General features: G+C 42.5%; 2 protein-coding genes and 1 long non-coding RNA gene across 6 annotated transcripts in view; 1 reads left to right on the top strand and 2 right to left on the bottom strand.

The window, feature by feature from the left end:
• Nucleotides 1-2435: 2435 nt before the first annotated feature.
• On the top strand, nucleotides 2436-18617 carry armc2 (armadillo repeat containing 2). Of its 3 annotated transcripts, XM_056427682.1 has the most exons (19): nucleotides 2436-2553; nucleotides 3421-3723; nucleotides 3830-3902; nucleotides 4251-4416; nucleotides 4923-5037; nucleotides 7272-7339; nucleotides 7651-7731; nucleotides 8017-8124; nucleotides 9107-9282; nucleotides 9411-9513; nucleotides 9887-10101; nucleotides 10738-10883; nucleotides 12224-12323; nucleotides 13661-13991; nucleotides 15991-16110; nucleotides 16276-16389; nucleotides 16814-16946; nucleotides 17480-17634; nucleotides 17790-18617. In XM_056427682.1, exons 2-19 carry the CDS (start codon nucleotides 3506-3508, stop codon nucleotides 17921-17923), a joined length of 2556 nt encoding a protein of 851 aa, XP_056283657.1. In that variant the 5' UTR covers nucleotides 2436-2553; nucleotides 3421-3505; the 3' UTR covers nucleotides 17924-18617. The 3 variants fall into 3 exon arrangements, with proteins under 3 accessions (XP_056283657.1, XP_056283658.1, XP_056283659.1); XM_056427683.1 differs by lacking the exon at nucleotides 7651-7731; XM_056427684.1 differs by lacking the exons at nucleotides 16814-16946; nucleotides 17480-17634; nucleotides 17790-18617 and adding an exon at nucleotides 17124-17462.
• LOC130202282 (uncharacterized) lies at nucleotides 4335-13729 on the bottom strand. The gene is made up of 3 exons (XR_008833324.1): nucleotides 13641-13729; nucleotides 12465-12553; nucleotides 4335-4395 (listed from the first exon to the last, which is right to left on the bottom strand). It is a non-coding gene; the product is annotated as an uncharacterized LOC130202282 (long non-coding RNA).
• Nucleotides 18618-19417: 800 nt separating the features above from the next.
• Nucleotides 19418-22506, bottom strand: part of sesn1 (sestrin 1) — a 51608-nt gene continuing 48519 nt past the window's right edge. For both annotated transcript variants that reach the window (XM_056427686.1, XM_056427685.1), the window contains 4 exons: nucleotides 22202-22456; nucleotides 21918-22108; nucleotides 21377-21521; nucleotides 19418-21296 (listed from right to left, as the gene is read on the bottom strand). In XM_056427686.1, the coding sequence (XP_056283661.1) occupies nucleotides 21210-21296; nucleotides 21377-21521; nucleotides 21918-22108; nucleotides 22202-22456 (678 nt within the window). In that variant the 3' untranslated portion in view covers nucleotides 19418-21209. The remainder of the gene's footprint in view (nucleotides 21297-21376; nucleotides 21522-21917; nucleotides 22109-22201; nucleotides 22457-22506) is intronic.

The following is a 22506-nucleotide window of genomic DNA, read 5'->3' as shown; positions in this document are numbered from 1 at the left end:
GCACAGAGACCATCTTCCGCTTCCCATTGGCTGCTAAGCTCCATGGTGATGCCCTGTGATTGGGCATGCCCAGGATTCACTCTCGGCCAATCAGGTTCATTGTATCCAAGAGACTGAAGCATGTAAGGCTATTTAAATCCAACCAGAGACTCACAAGATTGTTCAGATGTATATTTCACGGTGCAAAAAAAAATAAAAAGCTGAGGGGAAAAGGTTTACGAGTGGACGAATGTGAAAATCCAGACACAGCTGATTGGTGTTGAAAGTGGCCGGCCCATCTAGACGAGTTACAGAGCCCAGAGTCCAGCGTGAGTCGGATGAATGAACTTCTGCGTCATGTTCTCCTCCTGAACCCGGAGTTTATCTAGGAATATCTATCCAACGATACTTCTCTTCTGCACTGATGTTTGCCGTTCATGAGGCTTGAACAGAGCAGGGATCAAACAGACAGAGGAAGTAAGAGCCGGAGGTCTTTTCTTGTGTTTGACTGTGTGTCGGGGGTGATGGTGGTTCCTGGTGCAGCCGGAGCAGGACTGTTGCGTCCGTGGACCCCGGCTGGGGAATGAAACTCTCGCTGACGAACACAGAGTAAGTCTGCAGCCATTTTGTGTCCACTCGTTTTTTTGACACGTCACACTTTCTGCGGCGACAAAATGGTAGACGAATCCGAATGTCGGGATAGCAACGCTCACTCCTTTTAAAACAACATTGAATGGTTTTGCTTGAAAGTGCATATTTGACAATTTTATACGAGACATTCTAGTGTATCATCAACTTTTCTTTGCATCTTTTGTTGGATTGCATTTGTCTTGGGTGAATAATTATGTAACTTTCAATGCAGCTGAAATGAAGGCTACTTGTCTTTTACACAATATACTGCTTTTATTTAGCTTTCACTATATGTTTGCCACACATGTTGTTCTGTGTCACGGAGAACGAATACGTCAAAAGAACAAGCTCTCTGGCTTACAGGATTATAGAGAATGACCTGGCTGCGAGTCGTTCACATGAATGAGGGGTGAAAGTAGGTTACAGCTACGACCGTACGACCTAAACGGCAGAAAGAAGAGGAAAAACAAGAATTGTTGTATTTTGTGATCCTAATAAAGCTTATGTAAAGTGTAGGTTCACAAGAACTGAATGTCTTATATCGTGGACCATTACACTTGTGTTATTCATGTGGCTCAACATGGGGAGTGAGTTCTACAGAGCACATGACATGTGACAGTTTCACTCACTTTCAAGTTGCATTAATAGTTAAACAGAAATTCAACTGCCTTTTTATCAAATAACAAAGGTAATAGTTAAGTATTTTCTTATTTCAGCCAGTGGAGCCGTTTGTTTCTTCCTCCACTGTGATACTAAATTGTGCCTTTTGTTAGCGTGTTTTATACAATTATGAGACCGTGTTTAACATCCATCTGCTATAGTCTATAATATAACACTGCTGTAGTGGTTTCTGTGACGGTTTGTTTTAGAAACCTTTGAAAATGCATGACAGCATATTTCTGCAAGGACAAAGAAATAAATAAATATTTTACCAGCTTCTCAGATAGTTTACCTTCTTTCAAACAAGCATATGTAATATTTGTTCCTTTTATTTTGTTTTTACATCCTCAGTATAGCAAGAAACATGTATATGGAGCATCATATAAATAGGAATATATACAGTCAAAACATTGTGGCCTACAGACCTTAGATGTGTAGTCTAACTATGGTAGTCTATATTTGCTGTATTTATGGATAAATAAATAAAATTCGATGGGTTTTTATTGCCTGAAAATATTTTCATTCAGATGGTCAAATGACATGCACTTTTAGTTTGTTTTACTTTTACTGACCCTAATTTTGAGTAAGGCCTTGAGGACATTGTTGTCATTGTGTTCTTAAGGATCTCAAAACAATACATATACATCCTCTCTCCCAATCCTGTTCGATCTTCAAGGTTCGGAGCACATCTCGTGGCCTGAACAATGCAAACAGCACCAACGCGGCCATCAGCTCCAGTGGGGAGAGGACAGTACTGTTTCCCTCTCAGGACGTCCATGAGCGAGCCAGTGGGCCACAACAGGGAGACGCAATGAAACTCAGAGTGACTTCATTCTCTGCTGGGGAGGGCATGACCTCCACATTGAAAATGTTCTTCTAAATGAATGCTCTGCATTTCGAATTGAGCAGCTTTAAGTTACTTACTTGTGCACGTGTCCGTCAGACAGAGGGCCTGTAATCACCAAGGCGACTAGTTACACGTCTCAGTTCAACACCTTTCCTTGTAGATAAATCATTACACTGTTATGAATGTTCCGTGCAGAGCTGAAGTTTGTCTCCTTTATCCGCACCTCGAGAAAGCGCGCGTCCCCGGATCCCGCGAGACTGCCGTTCAGAGGCGCTCGTGCACGTGGGACTAGCTGGCTGCAGGCTGCCAGCTGGAAAACATACACATCTTCAACAAGTTGCTGGTGTTTTGTTTGTTTGTTTGTTCTTCTGTTGAAGCCGAATTTGAGATCTGGATTGATAACTGTAAACGAGTTGTGCGCCGGGGTTAAAACTACGGTAGGTTTTCTAGTTTGATTTACGATCTGTTCAAATGTATGGATATAAAGCCGGTTTCTCACGGCCGCTCCCGCTGGTAATTTAACAGGTGGGTGCACTTATTACAGGATCTAAGTTTTCCTCTGCTCTTGCAGGGAAAAATTAAAACATCATCTCGGTTATTTAGTTTCTTGGGTTTGTTGTCTAAACTGCCATAGCGTTATTTGGTCACCATGGAGACGGAGCGTGAACGCGCAGGGGGATTTCTCATTCACTAAAAAACACAAAATCAAGAGAGGAGGTTGTACTTTTGTTCTTATTCTTTAAGTTAGCTATTTGAGAACTTTATTAAATGGGTTGTATTGTATTTCATTACAACAACAATCAGACATGCTGGTACATTATTAGGATGTTCTTTGTGGTTCTAAAAATATTATATTTGGATTGTTTACTTGAGTACTTGAATTTGTTATACTCGACCACATTTCATCTGACAGTTATAGTTAGTCATTACTTTGCAGATTAAGATTGACATGCATTGTTTGTACGCCTTGCAATCATTGCAATTAAATGTAATCATTAGAACAACGCTGTTGGTTAATTTGCTGTCTGAGTACTTTTACTTTGAATGAGGTTGGTATAATTTGTTGATTATACTTCCATACTTTTACTAAAGTAAGATTGAATGCAGGACTTGTATTACCCATAGAATAATTACACATTGTAGTATTGCAACTTGATATCACTCAAAGGATCTGGATAAGTTGTTCATCCCGGCTTGCCCAGCTTTAAATGTCTTTATTGCAATCGCTTACCCATTTTACGACTGCTGTTAATTTTCTGTTGTGGCATTATCCTTATTTAATGTTTCCAACTGCTTCCCATCAGTGTGACATCCTGTAACCACCTGCATAATGAAATCAAACCACTGAAGTCATTGCAGACTGTCTTGGCAAATGTCGCATACGCCTAAATGGCCTCTCTGGATAGAAAACATGAGGTTTGCAGCCCCTTCATTCCACGAAGAAATCCAGGGAGGAAAACAAGTGCAGAGATCGTCAGCGAAGCGAGGCGGTCCCTGCGAGTCCAGTCCACCCAGCGGCCATTTACTCCCAAAGATGGACACCGGCAACTTTTTGGAAAAAGCTCTGTTCGCGCTGACTCCCACAGCAGACCTCCATCTTCGTTTAGGTTAGTTACAAACTTCAATTAAATCTCCTCCTTTTTAGGTTCTGAGATCCACTGTGAGTCACATGTGACTCAAAGAAGTAATTCACCTCATTGTTTCACTCCTCAGTCTTCATGCTAAACATTTTGATGCACCTGACTCAAGGCCAGGTTCAGGCACACGCCTCTCTCCTCTAGACCATGTAAGTTATCTCACACACACACACACACACACCTATATAGTTCAAATAGTATTTCAAGTTTCAAATCGGGTGCTATTTGTGATCTTATATTTGCATCTTTTGATACTAAGAGCATTACCATGAAAAGTGAAAAAAGGATGAGAAGTAAACACGCCTCTGTACAACATCATGAAAGCAAATTATTTGTAATAAATGGGATTATAATGTTAATATATATGAAGGATAAAAAAAGGAATACTTTAGCAACCAAAATAATCTCTTTGTGACATAAGTAGTTTTATTTGTGGATTCAAGTTATGGCTAATTGTTCACGTCATCATATTCCATGATGTGTGTGTGTGGTATCAGAAGCCAACGTTTCCAGTCCCCAGTGCTGCTGAGGATGCCTTCACGACCTTTCCTAAAAACCCCAGTGCCCCACCGAAAGGGAAGAAGGGGCTGCCAGGGACGCGGGCACGCCTCCTCTGTGCTGGATCTCTCATCGCGCTGTCTCCTGTAAAGGGACACAAAGATAGTAAGCAAAAGATCAAAGTAAAGTCCATATTATTTTGGAAATGATCCATGTTGTGCTTACATTAAAAGGCTAAAAGTGGAAGGTGTTAGATGGTGCATTTTTTAAACAGATAGAAAAGAAGAAGAAGAAAACCCACTCGTTGCAAGAGCAGTATTCTCAAAGGGAAAAGAAAGGAGCCTTTCACGTGTTGACATGATACCTGATTTACTATCTCTGTGGTGAAAACGTGATTTACTGCTGCCGTTTTTAAAGGGAAATGAGTGCTCTCTCTCTCTCTCTCTCTCTCTCTCTCTCTCTCTCTCTCTCTCAAACCTTGTCTTGCAAATCTGCTTTGCTGTTTGCTGAGGATGTTCAAAAGCATTGGCTGGATTTGGAAGTCTTTGAATTGAGTGATGTGCATAAATAGTTTACAAATGTTCTCTCAGCTGGTGAAACACGTACCATCCTTACTGCAGCATATGGTGGCAACCTGTAAATAACTTGCCACATCCTTTTTGTGCGTTTAGTGAAAGAACGATTAAATCCGGGACCAAAGCAGACGTCAGCTAAAAGACTCCCCAGCACCGACCACACCGAGGTCTGCAGCGGTCCCCACAAACCAGGCAGAACAGCAAGTGAACGGTACGGAAAGGCCTCATTCTGACGATCTGTCCTCTCTCTCGTCACCTCCCCACCCCGAGTGACAGTGCCACAATGACTTGAAGATTTATAGGCACACAAAGGTTGCAGTGGTAGCCATTACAAGATGGAGTTGATTGTGCCTGACATTTTTGCCTTTCATTAAATCCTCCTCCTCCTCCTCCTCCTCCTCCTCGCTTTCATGCCTATGTTTTTTGCGTTTCACGTTTTGGTCCAAAGAAAATGATACCAGGAAATACCTTAGTAAGGCCGATACCATTATAAGTGTTTGTGTTTTTGCAACTCAAACACAGGCTTGGAAAGTGTTATTGCTCTCATATTGATTGGCATGTCTTGTATATTGTAGAGGGACAAACTTTACACAAACTCAAATCCAGTGTTAATTACTGTGTTATATTTTAGATGCATTCAGCTTCCATCACTGACAGCTGAGGAAGTCAGTTAGACCAGCAATGGTGTCAATTAATATTTCAACTTCAACTTGAGACATTCAACCCCATTTTAAAGCTTTCATATTCTTTACTGTACACTCTATCTTGGTCACAGTGAGATCCAGCTCCATTTTCAGCGAAACTACCTCTATCCGTCATTCCTATCATGTGTCAGCTTCTACACTTTCACAGTACAGAAACATTAAAAGCTCGGCTTTTTTCTGCCGACATCATCAGCTGTGTGTCAGAATGAGGGGCATAATTCTGGGCGTGCCGTCGGGGGCTGTCGTTACAATCCATCCGCCTATCGATTGGGTGGCGCGGCTGAGGCTGGAGAGGGGGAACGGACCATAAAACACTTTTACAGGAAATCTGAGCTATTGCACACAACCTCCTCACCTCCTCCCTCACAAGCCAAGTTAACATGCAATGTTTATGTAACTTGTTGCAGACGAAGATAATTCCCAAGAGATAAGGCTGGGTTCACGTCATGATTTAAGAAGCTAAGATTAAAAACTTCTTAATTGGTGGTAGGTCAGAGTTTTTGAACCACTATTGTTGCAATGATCGACAAAAAAAGGTACATTAGCCAGACACAAAGCAAGAGAAAATCACAGAGAAGTACACGGTCTGCAAGTGAAAGTAGACACAGCATGACAGATTAATATGATGAGTTGGATGAGATATGAAGATAGGGGAGATTAGACATCCACTAGGTTCTTTTTCTCCAATAAGCCCGAGCTTTATAGCTCCAAATGGCTCTCTATTAGATTTGGGTGCCCATCTGGGCAAGGCTGGCAGCAGCGTGTGTTGTGACTGCAGTGCACTGGCCTGGCCGAAGACAGGGATGAGGTCATGTCTCAGAGTATGCGGTATGCACAAAGAGGCCTTATTATCAGGCTCTTAATCCTATCATACAGAGCCAAAGCCCCTATTCACTGCAACAGGCCTTGGCCAGCTCCCCTGCTACATATGCCACTTTATATCAATCATTAAAATCTCCACCAAAATGAAAGTGCACTCATAGTCACACATACTGTATATTAATAATGCTAATGTGATCAAGCAAATGAAAGGAGACATTTTTACAATAGCTAGGGACATTTTCTGTCTCATACCTGTCAGCAAAACCATGCAATTAGGCTCACTTAAGTGTAAAAGCATGATAAGCTGAGTCAGCCTTTTGTCCTATTGTCATTGCAGAAGCTTCTGAGTCCTGATAACATGATAATGTCTGTCTTTGACTGGAGTGATTACACTTTTCCATTCAATCATGTGTGTGGGATTTATGAAGTCAATCTCACAGTGATTAGGATGACTCATCATGCTACTTGTGTTTATCAATCTTTTCCTATTCGTAGTTATTTTCTCAGTTGGTCACACAGTAAATAGTCATAATACACACCATTGTTGCATTGAGTCGTTCTCTTTGTGCAGACTTAGTTAACAGTGACCTGCAAAGAGTAAGATGCACCAGTGACATGCAGAGGACAAGCCGCAACACAGAGCACAGCATGACACGCTGCAACGGGGACACCTGGTGGCTCTCGATGAAAATACATCTGCAGCCTTGTTGACCGAATATAAAGCCGGCAACTTTGAATGGAGATGTATTCCTTGACACAATTCATCCTTTTCATTATTTTTAGCTTAATTGTGTGACGATTATTTTCATGTCCTCATGAGCCACAGCTCCCAAAACTAGTCGGCAGTCACATTCTGTATGTGGCATTTCTAAAATGTGATGTAACTCGACACTCTCTTTGGGATTCTTTGTGCCAACAGAAGAATAATGCAGCCTGGTGTTGACTCAGACATTCGACTCACAGAGTGCACAGAAGGAGGAAGAGCAGGTTTGTCCAGATATACTAATTTAACCTCTTTTGAAGCTTTTTAAAAAACATATCTAACATGAATGGTACATTTTGTACATTGTATAAAATAAGAAGTATAGTTACAATGTTTCCTGATATACCACTCCATCATTCTGTGATTTTACATCATAATAATGTAATTTCTTTGATGTCTATTGCAATCAACCTAAGTGTGTCTAATTATCATAAGACTTGAGCCCAGAATTAGGATTTCAAAAGCAACATAGACACATTTCTCCCTCTTTAACTTAACACCCCTTATTGAATGTCAAACTTTGATTGCGGTGTAGTTGCTAAGAGCAACCAGCCAATCGCGGAGAGAGCTCTTGGTTTGGGCAACAACAGTTTTCTGCATCACACCAAGAAAGGGGGTATGCAAATGTTAACAAAAAGCTGCATGAGGTGTGGGTTTGCAGACATGTGTGTGCACAAACTTGCACGCACACTTGTTTTCATCACACTCGCACACAGACGCAAATGCCCACACGCAGACAGACGTCAGAGGAAGTGTAACTGGATGGCGACCTTTCATTGTGCCATCAAACTTCCTGATGTTTTATTTTAAGACTGTGAACTTGTGAACCATGTTCGCCGCTTTTAGTGTGTGCGTTTGGATGTGGTAATTGCCTGACTTCAATTCTCTTTTCACATTTCAGAGCAGGGGAACGGAGAAAACACAACAAGCACAGAGGAGGATGCAGAGTCATTGATGTGGAATAATATGATTGCTCCTCGTCTCCAACAACTAGAGAGAGTGGCTGCAGGTAGTGTGGGCAATGCAATCAGAAACCCAATACAATAAGTGATAATATGTGACACTCACAGAAACACTTTTCAATATTGTTTTTTTTTCATTTTGTGCCAATGAAAGTGAGATTAATCTCAAATAATGGTGGTGCAGTGATTCTGGTCTTTTTTTTAAATGAAAGGTATGCTTCTCTTAGTAGTGACTCATTTCTCTGTTTCCTTATTACATTTCATTTTCAACAGGTTTTTCGCATTGTCAGATAGTCATACATGGAGTCTTGCGAACTGAAAAAGCACTGTCATTTCATTTGTTTGGCATCCATGTGGAATTGTCTTAGCCTGAAACTGCAGTCGGGCAGCCATGAAATTAAATATATGGCTGTAAATATTTTAACACTCTACAAATTTAATGGAAAATTCATTTGAAAGATAAATATTAAATATTTATTGTACCAAGTGCCTTTTGGCTCATGCATGAAACACCTTTCAGATTCAGTGGGAAATGGCAGTGGAATGTTGAGAGTGAGACTGAAGCCAACCTTTTTCAGAAATGACCAAACCCTGTTATTTCTGCAGGGAAAACATTTATTTTACCTCAAAAACAAGGAAGAGACTCCACCCTTGCTCTTCCTCTGCGTCAAGATCGCAGCTGCCTGTTGCAGAATTGTTCCCCTGCATTTGACCACTGAAAGTTGTTTCTTAGAAAAGGAAGAGGAATGTTATTTTACTGCTGACCAACATTATTGATGTTGACGAGTTTACCTCAAGTTCCTCATGCGAATGATAAATGTACACCATGCACCGAGCATATTGCACATACATACCACAAGATACACAAAACATCACTCCTCTGCATTTATATGGATACACACTTGCCAACACACACAGGAAAGTGTTTTCATTTTGGGATGTTTGCTTTCTCTGTGAAAGTTTGACACGGTGCCCTGAGTTTGACATGATTTTTTGTTGTTGCAATAATCTTGCTTCCTGCGATGCCAGGCAGCTCGGTGGACCGGCTGTGTGATTTGTGTGACGGTCTCCATGGCACCTTGGCAGAAGCGGACATGCTCGGCCGACGCTGTAAGAGGAGGTCAGGGATACTTCGAACACTGTTCCGCCTCATCGACCTCAACTCTGCCCAGCTCAACCTGCGCATCGCCAAGCTCTGCCTCGCTGTGAGTTGCCTATGTCTACGTGGGGGTCAGCATGTCAGCCACTAAGTCGCTATCACAAGGGCATCCAGGGCATACGGGCTCTAAATACTAAAGTCGTGGGATTCATTTGTTTGCATTTTTCCCTCCAGCTGTGTGTCAGTGGGAACAACCTGCTCAACATCTGTAAGCTCATCTTCCAGATCAGTCGCAGTGAAAGCAACGACCTCCTCTTCCAGAACAACTCCATCATAGGTGAACGCTATTCTCGGCCACGATGATTGAGCTTCGGTCTTCTGTTCTGTCCCAAGTTATTTAATTTTATTATAAAGAAAACACAATGTTAAATAGTTTACTTTCTGTGTTGGCGAATGTAGATTTTCCCACGATTTGACCAAAACATTTTTGTTTATGTCTGCTGCTCGAAGAGCATAATATTCTTGGCTGGCCTGGAGTAAACTTTAATCTGTCTGTTTATATATATATATATATATTATATATATATATATATGTATGTTTGGATATGTTTGTGTCTGGTCATTTACTACGAAACCTCTTTGCCAGGTCATTACAGATTGCTCCCGTTGCAACAATGTGCAAGGTAACATTAGATTTGTCTTGTGTCTAGACTCATTTCTGGACATTTTGAACAACGAGGATGTGTCCTCATCTGGAGAAGCTCTGCTGTACTGTGCCGGGACTCTGAAATTTCTCTCAGGAAACAGTGCAATCCTCCGACTCCTGCTTGACAAGAACTGTGTTGGTGTGGCTCAGAAGCTCATCCAGAGGCTCTGCCAAGCTGAAGACACCAACTTTACAATAGCAGGGCACATCTTTGTACAGGTGTGTGAGACGCAACACTGTTGGCACAGTTTCAAAGGATATTTTAAATGGTTTTGAATGATTTATTAGACATTTGATGAAAACCCATAGCTTTTGTTTGCATACCTCTACTCATACCTCTACTTCTACTCTACTCTACCTCTAAATAATACATACTTTCTCATGTGTTTGTTGAATGTTGTAGACTTTCCCACTATTAGAAAAAAATAGTTTTGTTTATGTCTGGTATTTGTTCTCTCTGTGTGTGTTTTCGATGCATTTAATTCTAAAACACACAGTGCTTCACTCTTCTGAACATCATTACTGCTTTTCTGCACAAGTTGGCTCAAGCCAACTTCTCTAATGCAACTCGTTATGCTGCGAGAGAAGGGAAACACACACACTTTGACTTTCCAGAACGGTCAGTGCTGCCGTGTGTTGGAAATGACTGTTTCCCTTTTATGATAAAATGATTTATGTCCATACTGAATAGTTTCCGGTCGCTCTGTTGTTGGCGTCCTGTACGGGCCAGCGGCCAACCTTAATGAGCATATGACCAACAGTGTGTGTGTGTGTGGCCGCACGACCATAACACTGGCCTAAATAACAACACTCAAACCCTTCTCTCTGTTGACCTTTGACCCCTTTGACCTCTAGCTGACAGCGACCTTGAGGAACCTTGCAGATCACCCTGATTCCCGTCCACTCTTCATCTCCTTCTCTATACTGTCAGAGCTCTGTGTGGTGCTGCGTCATCACAGCAAGGACCTCGACATCTGCACCAACATTTCCAGAATATACAGGTATCCCATCATTTCCTCCTTGTATCATCCTACTCCTCTCCTCCGCTCACTGACTAAGACCGCCATAACCTGTGCCGTGAGGCCTTCATTCAGCTCTCATCTTTTAGCCTCTGTTTTCTTTCTAACCCCAGCAGGAACTTTTCGACATTCAGTCTTTGTTGTTTTTGGGTCTCACAAACCAAATGTTTCTTGAGAAACATAGCATTTGGCAAAGTATACATCTGTTTTTGTGTCTATGTTGTATAAGTAAAGCCCACAGTAGAGTAGTGACACAGCTAGTTGCCAGCTGCTTTAATGTAATGTTGTTACTTTTTCAGTAAAGTTTTGAATGTGCAAAGAAAAGACGACTACATGTGCAGTTTAAAGTAAAGTTTATGTTGGGCCCTTTGGTCTATTCAAAACAAACGCTTCTAAACTAGAACTGGCAAAAGTAAGATGCCGTGTTGCTCACCTAAACTCAAACACGACTCAACTACACCAGTGAGGTGCTTTTAAGCAAATAACAAGTCGGTGCCGGCAGTTTACAAAAAGCACTTAAGGTAAGACTCATCAGACATAACCTAAAACTGTGACTTATGTGAATGTATATGCAGTTACTCTGAAAGAAAATACAAATAGACAATAGTTTAAATGGAGACGACGCAACTTGTGTCACAGTAGTGAAGCAGCACAGACTCAGGTGAGCAAACTGACTCAGTTGGATCCACCTAAAGCTTGCAGACATTAGCTAATATTAGACAACACTGCTGCTCATACCAGACCAAGTAATGCTGTAGCAGCAACACCTTTGAGGAGACTGAAGTCAGCAATAATGAATGTTATTGCCTGTCAAAAAATTTGACATTTAACTTTCAAGAAGAAGAATGTGTTATTTCTTTCTTTGACGATTTGCAGGCAAAATATTTCACACACTAATCGGAGGTGTGGAATTTAAGATGGAAGTGTTCTTCACTATTACTGAACCAGACAGACACCTGACTTGATGATTTCATCCTTCCACTCACATACTGCGCTCCTTGCTTCAGGATAAATGCAATGCACTTGAGTTTTTGTCGAGGCGCATGGGAGAATGGTTGGATGTAAAACCATGCACATAGCTTACTGTTCGCTCAATAACATCTGATTTTAATAGCAAACAGTGTGCAATGATGCTCTGAATCCCCATCTTCAGTGTTTCCCTCGAGGTAAGATAAGATAATGAAAGCATGAAAGGTAGACCCCAGTCCAGAGCTACATATCCATTAGCAGTGTTGATTTAATACCTCCGTATTAAGTCAACATGGCGGAGCAGTCAGTGAGTGGAATAGTCAGTGGTAATTGTTGTCCCGTCTCTCCCTCAGTAAACTCTCCTCTTACTCGGAGTGCCGCCTCGCTCTGGCTCAGACCCCCGACTGCTACCAACTATTTTTAGAACTGCTGAACAAACATCACCAAAAACAGGTGAGTCCGCAGGCTTCCTCTTGCATGTGTGTGTGTGTGTTTGAGTCGGTGTGTATTGGAGAGAAGTAATGACATGATTGTAAGGCGTTCATGATGTTATCCACCCAACATGTTTACCCTCAGAGCAAGTTGTTGATGTACCTCAAGTCCAAGAACATTGCGTCCATCGGCACGAGGCATTCGGGTCTCTTTCTTGCGTGTGTTTTGACATTTAATCATCCCAGGAGGGCCTGAATAAGTCAAGGGAAGGGGCGGCGGGAGGGAGGAGAACAAGGAACAAAATGAGGTGAGCTTGAGAAGATAAATACAGTAGAGGTGAAACAGAGGTTGAGGGGAGGAGTCATAGAAAAGAGGAAAGGGAACAGAAGAAAAGGGTGGGGCTTTGGCAATCATACATGACTGACATGTGTTCTTAATCTTATAAACACACGGCCGCGCCTACAAATACACACACACTGGATAGTAATACATGTAATGAGCACTAAGTCCTGGGACAGCCTGTCCTGTCCCGTTAATAATGTCATTTCTGGTTTATAAAAAAAAAAGTGTGCTGTCAGCTGTGTGGAGTTGGGATACAAGAGTGATGCACAGGGTGTTATTTATCACTGTTTTCTCTGGAAGTGTGTGATAACCCATTGAAAAGATAGGGCGTAGTTACCTTCAAACATGTCGATACAGCTAGGAACCCTTTGAGGGAAACGAGTGACACTTGACAGGGCGGGCTCGGGTCAAGTGGCTGGTGAGCTTCAAATGAAATCTCATAGGATCTAATGTTGACTGTTTTTTAAAAATATGCAGTAAATATACTCTATTCAATATACTATATGTATGTAGAAATATTTTTATGTAATCATAAAGCAAAATGTTTAAAAGTGTGTTCCAGCTTTTCCTTTTCTTTTCATTCGGGTTGTTGACATCATCTTGAGCAGTGGCACAATGAACTGGTGTCAGGAGGTGTTCAACTTAAGCAGAAGCAGACAGCAGCTGGCAACAGTTCAATGAGTTACTTAGAAATCTTGGTAAACTGAGCCAGGGTTGTGGATAAAAATAAAAAAACTTGTTAAAATACGCTAAAAATATCTGTCCTGTACTAGCTACTATTCACCTCTGCACTGGACAAGTTAAAATGCTGTATGAGAAAAAAGTGGATCATTTGTATAAAATCTTTGAAGCCATTAAGTAACGTTTCCCAACGCAGCCTGGCCTTTCAGCAACATCGGTAAAATAAAGAAAGTACACATTTTTAGGGTTAGTTTACTTTAATCCACTCATTAAAATAAATGCACAAAGATGCATATAGACCACTCCAGTACTCACCGGTCACCGTTCTCTCACAGGATCTTGTTGTGCGCCTTCTTTTCACCGTCGGGAACCTCACAGCCAAAAGCGACGAGGCTCGATGGCAGCTCTTTCAGTGCGAGGGCTGCATGGACACCCTCCTGCAGCTGTACGACACCTACCAGCGGAGAGACGACTCACCGCACACACAACCGCAGAAAGGTGCCCCTTCCCGCAGCGAGCCTCAGGCCCCTCCGGGGAACGTGCAGCAGGACGAGGACGTGCTGGTCAAGCTGGTCAGGGTGCTGGCAAACATGTGCATCCACCCGGCTGTCGGTCCGGCTCTGGCAGCCAACGCAACCTGCATTCAGCTGCTGATGGAGACACTTGGTGAGCAGTCAGTGTTTACGTTAAGTAATTCAGTAAACAAATAGAAGACCCAGTCGGGAGGTGATGTACGGCGATAACTTTTCTAGATGTGTTCGTATTGGACGTTGTTAGAACATTTCTACTCGACACCAAGTGTAGAATCATCATTCAGGTGATTTATTCTTGCAAGAAGGAGCAGAGTTGAAATCACGCATATTTCCAAGTTGCTGCTCAAAGATCCATCTTTGAGCCGCTGTCATTTACACAGCGTGACAGCCATCACAGGAGGGGATGTGGTCTGAAAACAGGCCTCTATTGTCTTTGCGAAGGGGCTCCAGATAAGCAGATGAGTTCTCCTCTCTTAGAAGTGCCTGTGATCAACTTCTTATCAATGATCGAAGAAGAATACTGATCATTATTTGGACTTCCCGGTGCCCCCCTCCCAGCAAGACATTCAGACATATCCTGTGATTTGTACAGTCACAGTCCTGTTGAAATAGTTATTTTTCCAACATACATGGTATATATCTGTCCTGCAAAGGGAGCAATATGTGAAAATGTGGATTTCTGAAGATAAAAAATAGCTGTTTAGTGCATTGTGAGTACAGTATCTGCTAAGCACACAACCACTTCTCTTGTGCTGGCAACAAGACGGGACTTTGGTCCAAAACACATTCTTCACTTGTCTGTTCAACCCATTGCTGGATTTCCCCTCAGCTTCTTGTTCAATACGCAGCACATCCTCTTTTGGTTTACTTGTTGTTTCTTCAAGTCTGACAGAGCGACACGCTTCACTGCATTTACAGGATGTTCTGTCACATCTCACAGCCCACTTGGTGTGTGTGTGTGTGTGTGTGTGTGTGTGTGTGTGTGTGTGTGTGTGTGTGTGTGTGTGTGTGTGTGTGTGTGTGTGTGTGTGTGTGTGTGTGTGTGTGTGTGTGTGTGTGTGTGTGTGTGTGTGTGCGAAATTCTCTCATGTGGTTAGCTGGTTTCAGGACAGGTTGAACTGATACGCAGGTGGCTGTGAAACTCTCAATGTGTCTGTTGCCTGCCTCCTACTCAGAGAAAATGAAATGAACACAACAGAAGGCAAATTAGTGAAGAAAAGTCAACTCTCAAAATAAATAAATACTGATCCATGTCCTGTTTTGATCAACTTCATGACAGACAGTGCCTTACAGAGCTAATGGGGGAAAACAAAGCAGCGTTTCCACTCAGAAACAACAAAAAAATTCAATGTGACACACCGACCGCAGTATCCGCGATTTATGACTCAGCACACGACATCTGCTGCTATATCAGGAGCAGACTCGGTTTCCAAGCCGCTCAGTGTCACGGCTGGTTGAATTGGGTCACATTGACCTTTGTATGCCAGCTCATGATCAAACTGTCTATATCAAGCCAAAACCACAGATTATAGCTACTTTTATGATAATGTCACAGTGTCACACATCAGTGTGGCCCAATCTGTAATATACAACGGCTGTATTTACGCCTGTATTTAAATAACTCTATAATTGTTCTATTCATCTGTAAATTACTGATTAACTATTATTTTATTTACATTTGCATTGAACTTGGAAATACTTCAAACCAACCAATACAGTATACTGATAAACCAGTTTTATGGAATAATAATCTGCTCTGACTTTATCTTCTCCTCTTCATCAACATAGAAGGAAGCAAAGCTTTCACCTGGATTCACCTGGTTAGCCATGAAAAGAGGAAGAGCTGTATATTTTGTGTTTTCTGTGAATGCACGTGTTATTGATAAGGCAATAGAAAGCTGTAACAACAATGTCAGACATTATGTTGAGACTAGTCACCTGAATGAGGGCAGACATATTTTGGAAGCATGAACACCTGTTCAGTGCAGATGCTCCCTCTGTCGGTTGTAATTCATACAGGAGGGTTTTAAAGGGAAAGTTTGAAACATCTAGTCCATGATCTCTCTTAAAAATGATGTTAATTCAAGGTTAAGCTTCGCAGTGATTATTAATTTGGTGTTTTTGTGACACAGAGCTGAGGTGTGTGCAGGAAAGCGAGGAGCTGTTGGTGAATGTGGCCGCCACCATCAACAACCTGTCCTTCTACCAGGACAGCTCTGTCTTCAGACGCAGTCATCTCACCATGGCAAAGTGTAAGACTACAAGAATAAAAGGATGTTTTAAGTGGAAATTAAAACAAAACAACAGGTGCATTCTGCTGATTGTACACCTCCCCTCCCATTTCCCTGGTGTCCCTCCCTCCCCCTTGTATACCCCCATTTCTCTCTTTTCCGCTGCCCACTCACTTTTGACTTCAGTGATGTTGAAGTTGGTGCTCTGCTCCAGCATGGACGCCGTGCTTGAGGCCACCCGTGTATATGGAAATTTATCACAGTCCAAGGATGTACGAGAATTTATCATGCAAAACAGAGGTATATGACAAACACCGTCAGACACACACAACACACTCCAACATGAGACGACAATCGTTTCCTCTTTAGTTTCAGCCATAAAGTATTCATGAACTCTTTCTGGAAAGTTAGCTAAGAGTTGCCATTTTAGAATAAACAATGATCTAGGCCTAACGATACACATTTATTTTAAAAAGGCGAATGTAAAAATGTGCATACACCTTATCATTCAAGCACAGAACTATACAGGATACTGAGTACCTTGACAAAGAATGCCCAGTACAGTACTCATCTCTGCATACTGTGTCATGTTTAGGCTGGACTTATCTGCAAGGCTACAGTCAGTAAAAACCCGCCTGCTCACTGGTGATAGCTGCCCTCTTATCTTTGCCCTACTTCGCCTGCTCCCTCACAACATCATCTTTCTCCACTCTCTCTCCCTCAGTGCACCAGTTTGTTGTGACACTGCTCGACTCAAAAAGCACTGAGATGTGTATTTCAGCCTGCGGGGTCCTCACCAACCTGGCTCAGGACCCCCCCAACAGGGCTAGTCTCTCAGTGGAGGGGGCTACTGCCAAGTAAGGACTAATGCAATGAGAGATTAAGTGTGTGTGTGTGTGTGTGTGTGTGTGTGTGTGTGTGTGTGTGTGTGTGTGTGTGTGTGTGTGTGTGTGTGTGTGTGTGTGTGTGTGTGTGTGTGTGTGTGTGTGTGTGTGTGTGTGTGTGTGTGTGTGTTGGGGGGGGGGGGGGGACAGTGTGTCAGATTGGATTAATTGCTACATGGCAAAAAAGAAATAGCTTTTTGGGGGGAAATGTGTTCTTCATTTTGAACCTGATGTTATTTGTTTATGTGGTTATACAATAAATTATAACTACAAATAACATATAAATGATCTTCTAGTGCTAGCTTCACACACACACACACACACACACACACACAGTCCTCTTTCAGATGTAGGTCCAATGAAGTGGAGCTAATGCCCACAAACCGGCCGGTCATGTGAATCCCTCTCACTTGAGTCACGCCACGTCTGTGCGTGTGTGTGTGTGTGTGTGTGTGTGTGTGTGTGTGTGTGTGTGTGTGTGTGTGTGTGTGTGTGTTTGTGATCAGGCTCGTGGACTGTCTGAGAGACTTCGGGCCAGCTGATTGGCAGCTGGGGGGCCAGGTTTGTCAGGCGTTGTGGAACATGATCAGTGGCGGCTCAGAGAAGCTGCTGGACACACAGGAGAGAGAGTCACTGCTGGAGATCCTCACCAGATACTTAGGTTGGTACTCTCGTTCTTCACATCAGTATAGGCCTCAGGGGAAAGGGAGGGACACACTTATTCCCACCGTCACGAACAGAAAGCCTTGCACGGTCACGTCTGAAGCCTCTAACTACGCTCTCTCGTCCTCTGTCCACTCTTTTTAACTTTGTTAGATGAAGAGGAGGCTCTGAAGTGGATAGAGAATGAAGAAAAGAGGGACTTCCACAGGGCATGCTGGGAGTTAGAATTCCTTCCCGTCGCTCAAAAACTGACGAAGACGCTCCAGCCTCCGGACCAGACAGCCTGAGATTAAATACTTCACCCAGGGTCCATAACAGCTGTCGAGCACTAACCTGCAGTGGCTGTAAAGTGTGTGTGCAGTGATGCCGGTCACAGTGAATTATATTGCTGCTTTACAAGCCTAAAAAAGTCAGAACACCGGTGAAAAAAAATGGCTTAAACAACTGCTGCAGCATAATTCACTTGTCCACTGTCCATCTTCTTGCTCAAGTTGGTTTCCTGTGGCTATTGATGGTATTTGTCACAATACAACAAACGTCAACAGCCAGTGGTGAGGCCTACAGATGGCCAGTGTGTCACATTCTAAACAATAGGTTGTGGTGGTTCATAAATGCATGCAAGCAATAAGAAGCAGGGCGACTGTGTAAATGTTATATATTTTGCTTGAGTTTTATACACTTTACAAACGAGATCTTATTATTTACTCTTTATATTATCAATACCAGCTATTTGTATGCACTTTAATTTCTGTAAAACTTGCAGCTACCGGGTACATTCACATGAACAGAGATCATTTAATACAAGCTCTTTGCACATTTATGGAACAGTCTAGATCTGCTTTGTAATCTTGCTAGTTTGGAAAGGCTCTTTTATGAAAATGTACTTTTGAAAACAGATGATTGACCAAGAATAAGGATACATCTTTTATTGTCTGACATTGGAACTTGTACATAATAAAGCAGAAGGAGTTGGAAAACATGTTTGCTTCTCAAAGCCTTTATTGTTAAACATATGTGGCTAGGTAGTGCTTACAAGTAACACCCAGTAACCTTAAGTACAGCATTTCAAAATCACATCAGTAATACATTGAAACAAATCAAAAACGGCACTTAATGTTTAAAAAAAAAGTTCCTCAAATTTTCACAATAGTGACATTAAAACAACCACAAGACAAGCTGATGTTTCAAAACCCCAACACTTCATTAGCCAACGCTAATAACACACATTGTTCTCTACATATAATTTCTCAGGTTGATATGATGGACAGTCAGCTGGCTGATATCAAGGTTAACTCACGTTTCATAATCCATGTATAGTCTGGAACGCCACAGAAATGTGAAGGCAGTTTGGTCATCTGGGAAGTGAGGGATTTTTCTCGATGAGGTTTGACTTGGAGGCAAACAGGAAAGAGAGGTAAGGGTTCCGACAAGAAATTCCCCTTTATCTTGATCCGAATGTTGGTCATGAACAAAGAGACACTTTGACCACAGGAACAAGGACCTGGTTCCCATCGAGTTATACAGTTTGCATACAGTAACATGTAATTCATGTGAAAGCCCCTCGACCATACTAATTGATGACGTCATCTTTGTTATCAACCAGCTGAGTGTACTTTGGAAGATAAGGTGTTGGAATAACACCCCATGTCTTTTCATGAGTCATCTTGCCATGGGTTGTTTAATTAATGTGAAACTGATTGTGCTTCGACTGTTTCGGCCTCTCCTTATTGGAGCAGTGAAATTAAATTGTTTAGGAGAAAACTACGAATGATACACAACAATTCAATATCATAGTTTATTTTTTTTCCATCTTGTTTTGAATATTTTCATATTTTAAAAAAAAAGTGTCAGTAACTGACATCAGTCAGAGGTAAAAAATAAAAATAAAAATAAAGAACTCCTTCCACTCAAACCACTTCCAAATGTACCATTCCTTTATCATCACCCTCCTGCTCCTCCTCATCACTCATTCATGTCTGATTCTCTCAATCCACCTTTAGAAGAATGCAGTACTTTACTGGTTTTAGTAAACAAAAAAGCAGAGGTATCACACCTCTGGTGAAAATAAAAAATAAAAGCTGCTTTCGACTTCCCCAGCAGGGAAATAAGCACAGCGACAACCTTTTGCGTTCGACAGCTACTCGACCACCGTCGGCCCCGCGTGGGAACGCGGCAGCCCGGTAAGAGTCACAGCTCACCAAAGAGCACTTCTTAAATGTTGTGTGGAGAGAAACAGAAGAGGTATTCATTAACTGGTAAATTCACAATCAAAAGCTTCGAAAGTGTTAGGGCGACCAGGCAGCTGGGATAGGCGGAAGACAGATAGGGTGTGGTTAGGGCAACCGGAAGCAAATCCCTCCTGGAAAACCTGGTGTCTAACTTTCTTCTTGATTAGCTTTTTTTTCTTTCTCCCCATTACCAGAAAAATAAAGACATCATCATTATCAACAACAAATGATAAACAGTTATCTCACAATAAGAGAGCTACAGCAGAAGCAAGAAGTCTTTCCTTCAAAGTGCCTCGCTTTTTTTTCTTTTTCTTTTTTTGACATGAAATTTAAAAGACAAACTTTTTCTCCTCCGTCATTTCTGTGAAACAAACGCACACAAACATCCACACCTCAGTCATGAACACAGAACTCATCCACACAGTTACAGTCAAACTCAATAAGGGCTCAGACAGTGTTCTTTGAGTTTCTTTCCAAACCTCTTGGTTTTCACACACTCCTTGGATTAGCTTACATTGACAGTTGGGATGGGGGGAGAGGACAAGAGGGAGGGCGGTTATGCAGTGGATTTCTCATGGATAGGGGCTTGGGGTCAGGGGGTGATTTGGGGATCAATATGACCCCATTGAACACATTATGGGAGCAGCATCATCAGCACATCTACACACTGTGCTGGATAGTTCAGGCACACACACACACAAAAACACCGATCAAAGTTAATGCTTCCATCTCCAGTTACCACTAACAGCAACTACACTGACAACAACATCCACTTCTCTTAATACAAAATGAAATAAAAAGGTATTAAAGAAACTAAACAAATATAACAGTGACGACAGAATCAAAGTGCAGACTGGTTCTGGCTGCACAGCTTGCTGGGTTTTTTTTCGCTTTTTTTCTGTTGGGGTCTTCACTCTACCAGGAGACAGAAGAGACTGGCAACAAGTGTGTTGCATGCTGGAATACTGATACATCGTCCTGGAGGCCTCCGGTGTCGGTGCTCAGGCCCAGCACAGACTCCTCAGCAGAGCAGGAGTTTGCTCCAGGCAGCCCTCTCTTGGTCAGTTTTGGCACTGCAGGCAACACAAACTGAATTTGTGTATCCACTTGTAGTTTGAGATGATTTTCTTCAACGGTTCCTTTTTATTTTCTTGCTTTAATTTGTTCTGATCCTCTTCTCAACACCCATCCAATAAGCACTGTCACAACCCAGGGCTTCTCTTGTCTCTTCCACACTTTTGTTGAATCCCCTCCCCCTCCTTTGATTTTCTTTTTTTTTCTTTTTTCTTAAAGTGTCCCGTAACGAGCAACGACAATGACAAACGATAACAACGGCAAAAGCACTTCATGTCATGTAGCGGGTGATCGCTCTCAGAGCGTATAACAGTTCTGCCTGCATTCGCGCTTCCATAAGAAGCAGATTAACGTGGACCTGCAAGAGACGAGACGCGGCTATTAAATACTGGACATGAATCAACCAGATCAAAAAGTGGCTTCACATCAGATGCTTACCTTCTCGGAGTGCTGAAACTGCCTCCAGAAACTCTCATACATTCGTTTGGTGGTCTTCTCGGGACTACACACCATAGTCTTGATATAGATCTTAAAGCTACGATCCAGAAGCTGGTTAATCTCCCCGTAATCGTAGTCGTCATACCTGAAGAACACAGAGAAACAGTGTGAGGCAACATTGATGATTTAGCATATCGGCACACATTGCATAATAAAGGTTGCAGCCATGGAAAATGGAAGAGGAGTAACGCGGACATTGAAATGTGTGTCTGTCATTCGACTGGTACAAAAGAAAATGGCGATTGTTGTTTTTGTAACGGTGCCATTGAGTACGGTCGCTGCTCGCTGGAGAAGACGACTGGATGGCTAGTTAGTGAGTAAGCTAGTTAGCTTGTGAGCTTGTCTTTTTCTGGAGTGAGTCTGTGACTTGCTGTTAATCAGTTTAGGTTATTCAGAAGTTAGCCCGCGACAGCAGTCGCAACAATACACATAAAAACGGCCGCCAAACGGATCATCGCTGTCTGAGTATCCAGTGACTGACCTGATGCCAAACATGCAGTGGATGTAGTTCCAGATCGCCCTGCGCAGCATACTGGTGTCCACATCCTTGTGTGTCGCCATGGTGTTGTAGGTCAGATTGTAGGCCATCTGGAACTTCTCATCCAGCATCTGACCAACATCAGGGTAAAGTCTGTTGACCAGAGAGAAACCGTGATCCTCCCAGCTGTAGTCCTGAGGAGAAGAGAAATAAGGAGTAAATAACAGCAATATAACCTTTTTCTTTTTTGTGCCGTACTCTATATTCAGACTGGACTTGATCTCTACCTGTACTCTGAATGTGGGAACATGCTCCCCTCTCCTGGAGAAGTCCTTGTAGCCATAACTAGGGTCCTCAAAGTGCCGGGAGATGTCTCTGGAAGGGACACACTCCTCGTCCTCTGCTGTGACCACCAGCATGCTCTCGGTCTTCTCCCTCTCGAAGCGAGTCGCCATCTCCTCCTGACTCGCCTCCTCGTCGTCGCGGCACTCCTGCAGCTGCTTCATGCGCTCCATCAGCACCTCCACCTCGCCACACAACTCCTACGGAAGCAACGAGCGAGAGAGCACGTCTCCAGTTAAGAGAGAGTTCT

The sequence above is a fragment of the Pseudoliparis swirei genome, chromosome 12, assembly GCF_029220125.1.
Source record: "Pseudoliparis swirei isolate HS2019 ecotype Mariana Trench chromosome 12, NWPU_hadal_v1, whole genome shotgun sequence".
In the NCBI taxonomy this organism is placed as follows: Eukaryota; Metazoa; Chordata; class Actinopteri; order Perciformes; family Liparidae; genus Pseudoliparis; species Pseudoliparis swirei.
Note: the sequence above shows the minus strand (reverse complement) of the source record. Positions and strands in the feature narration are given on the sequence as shown.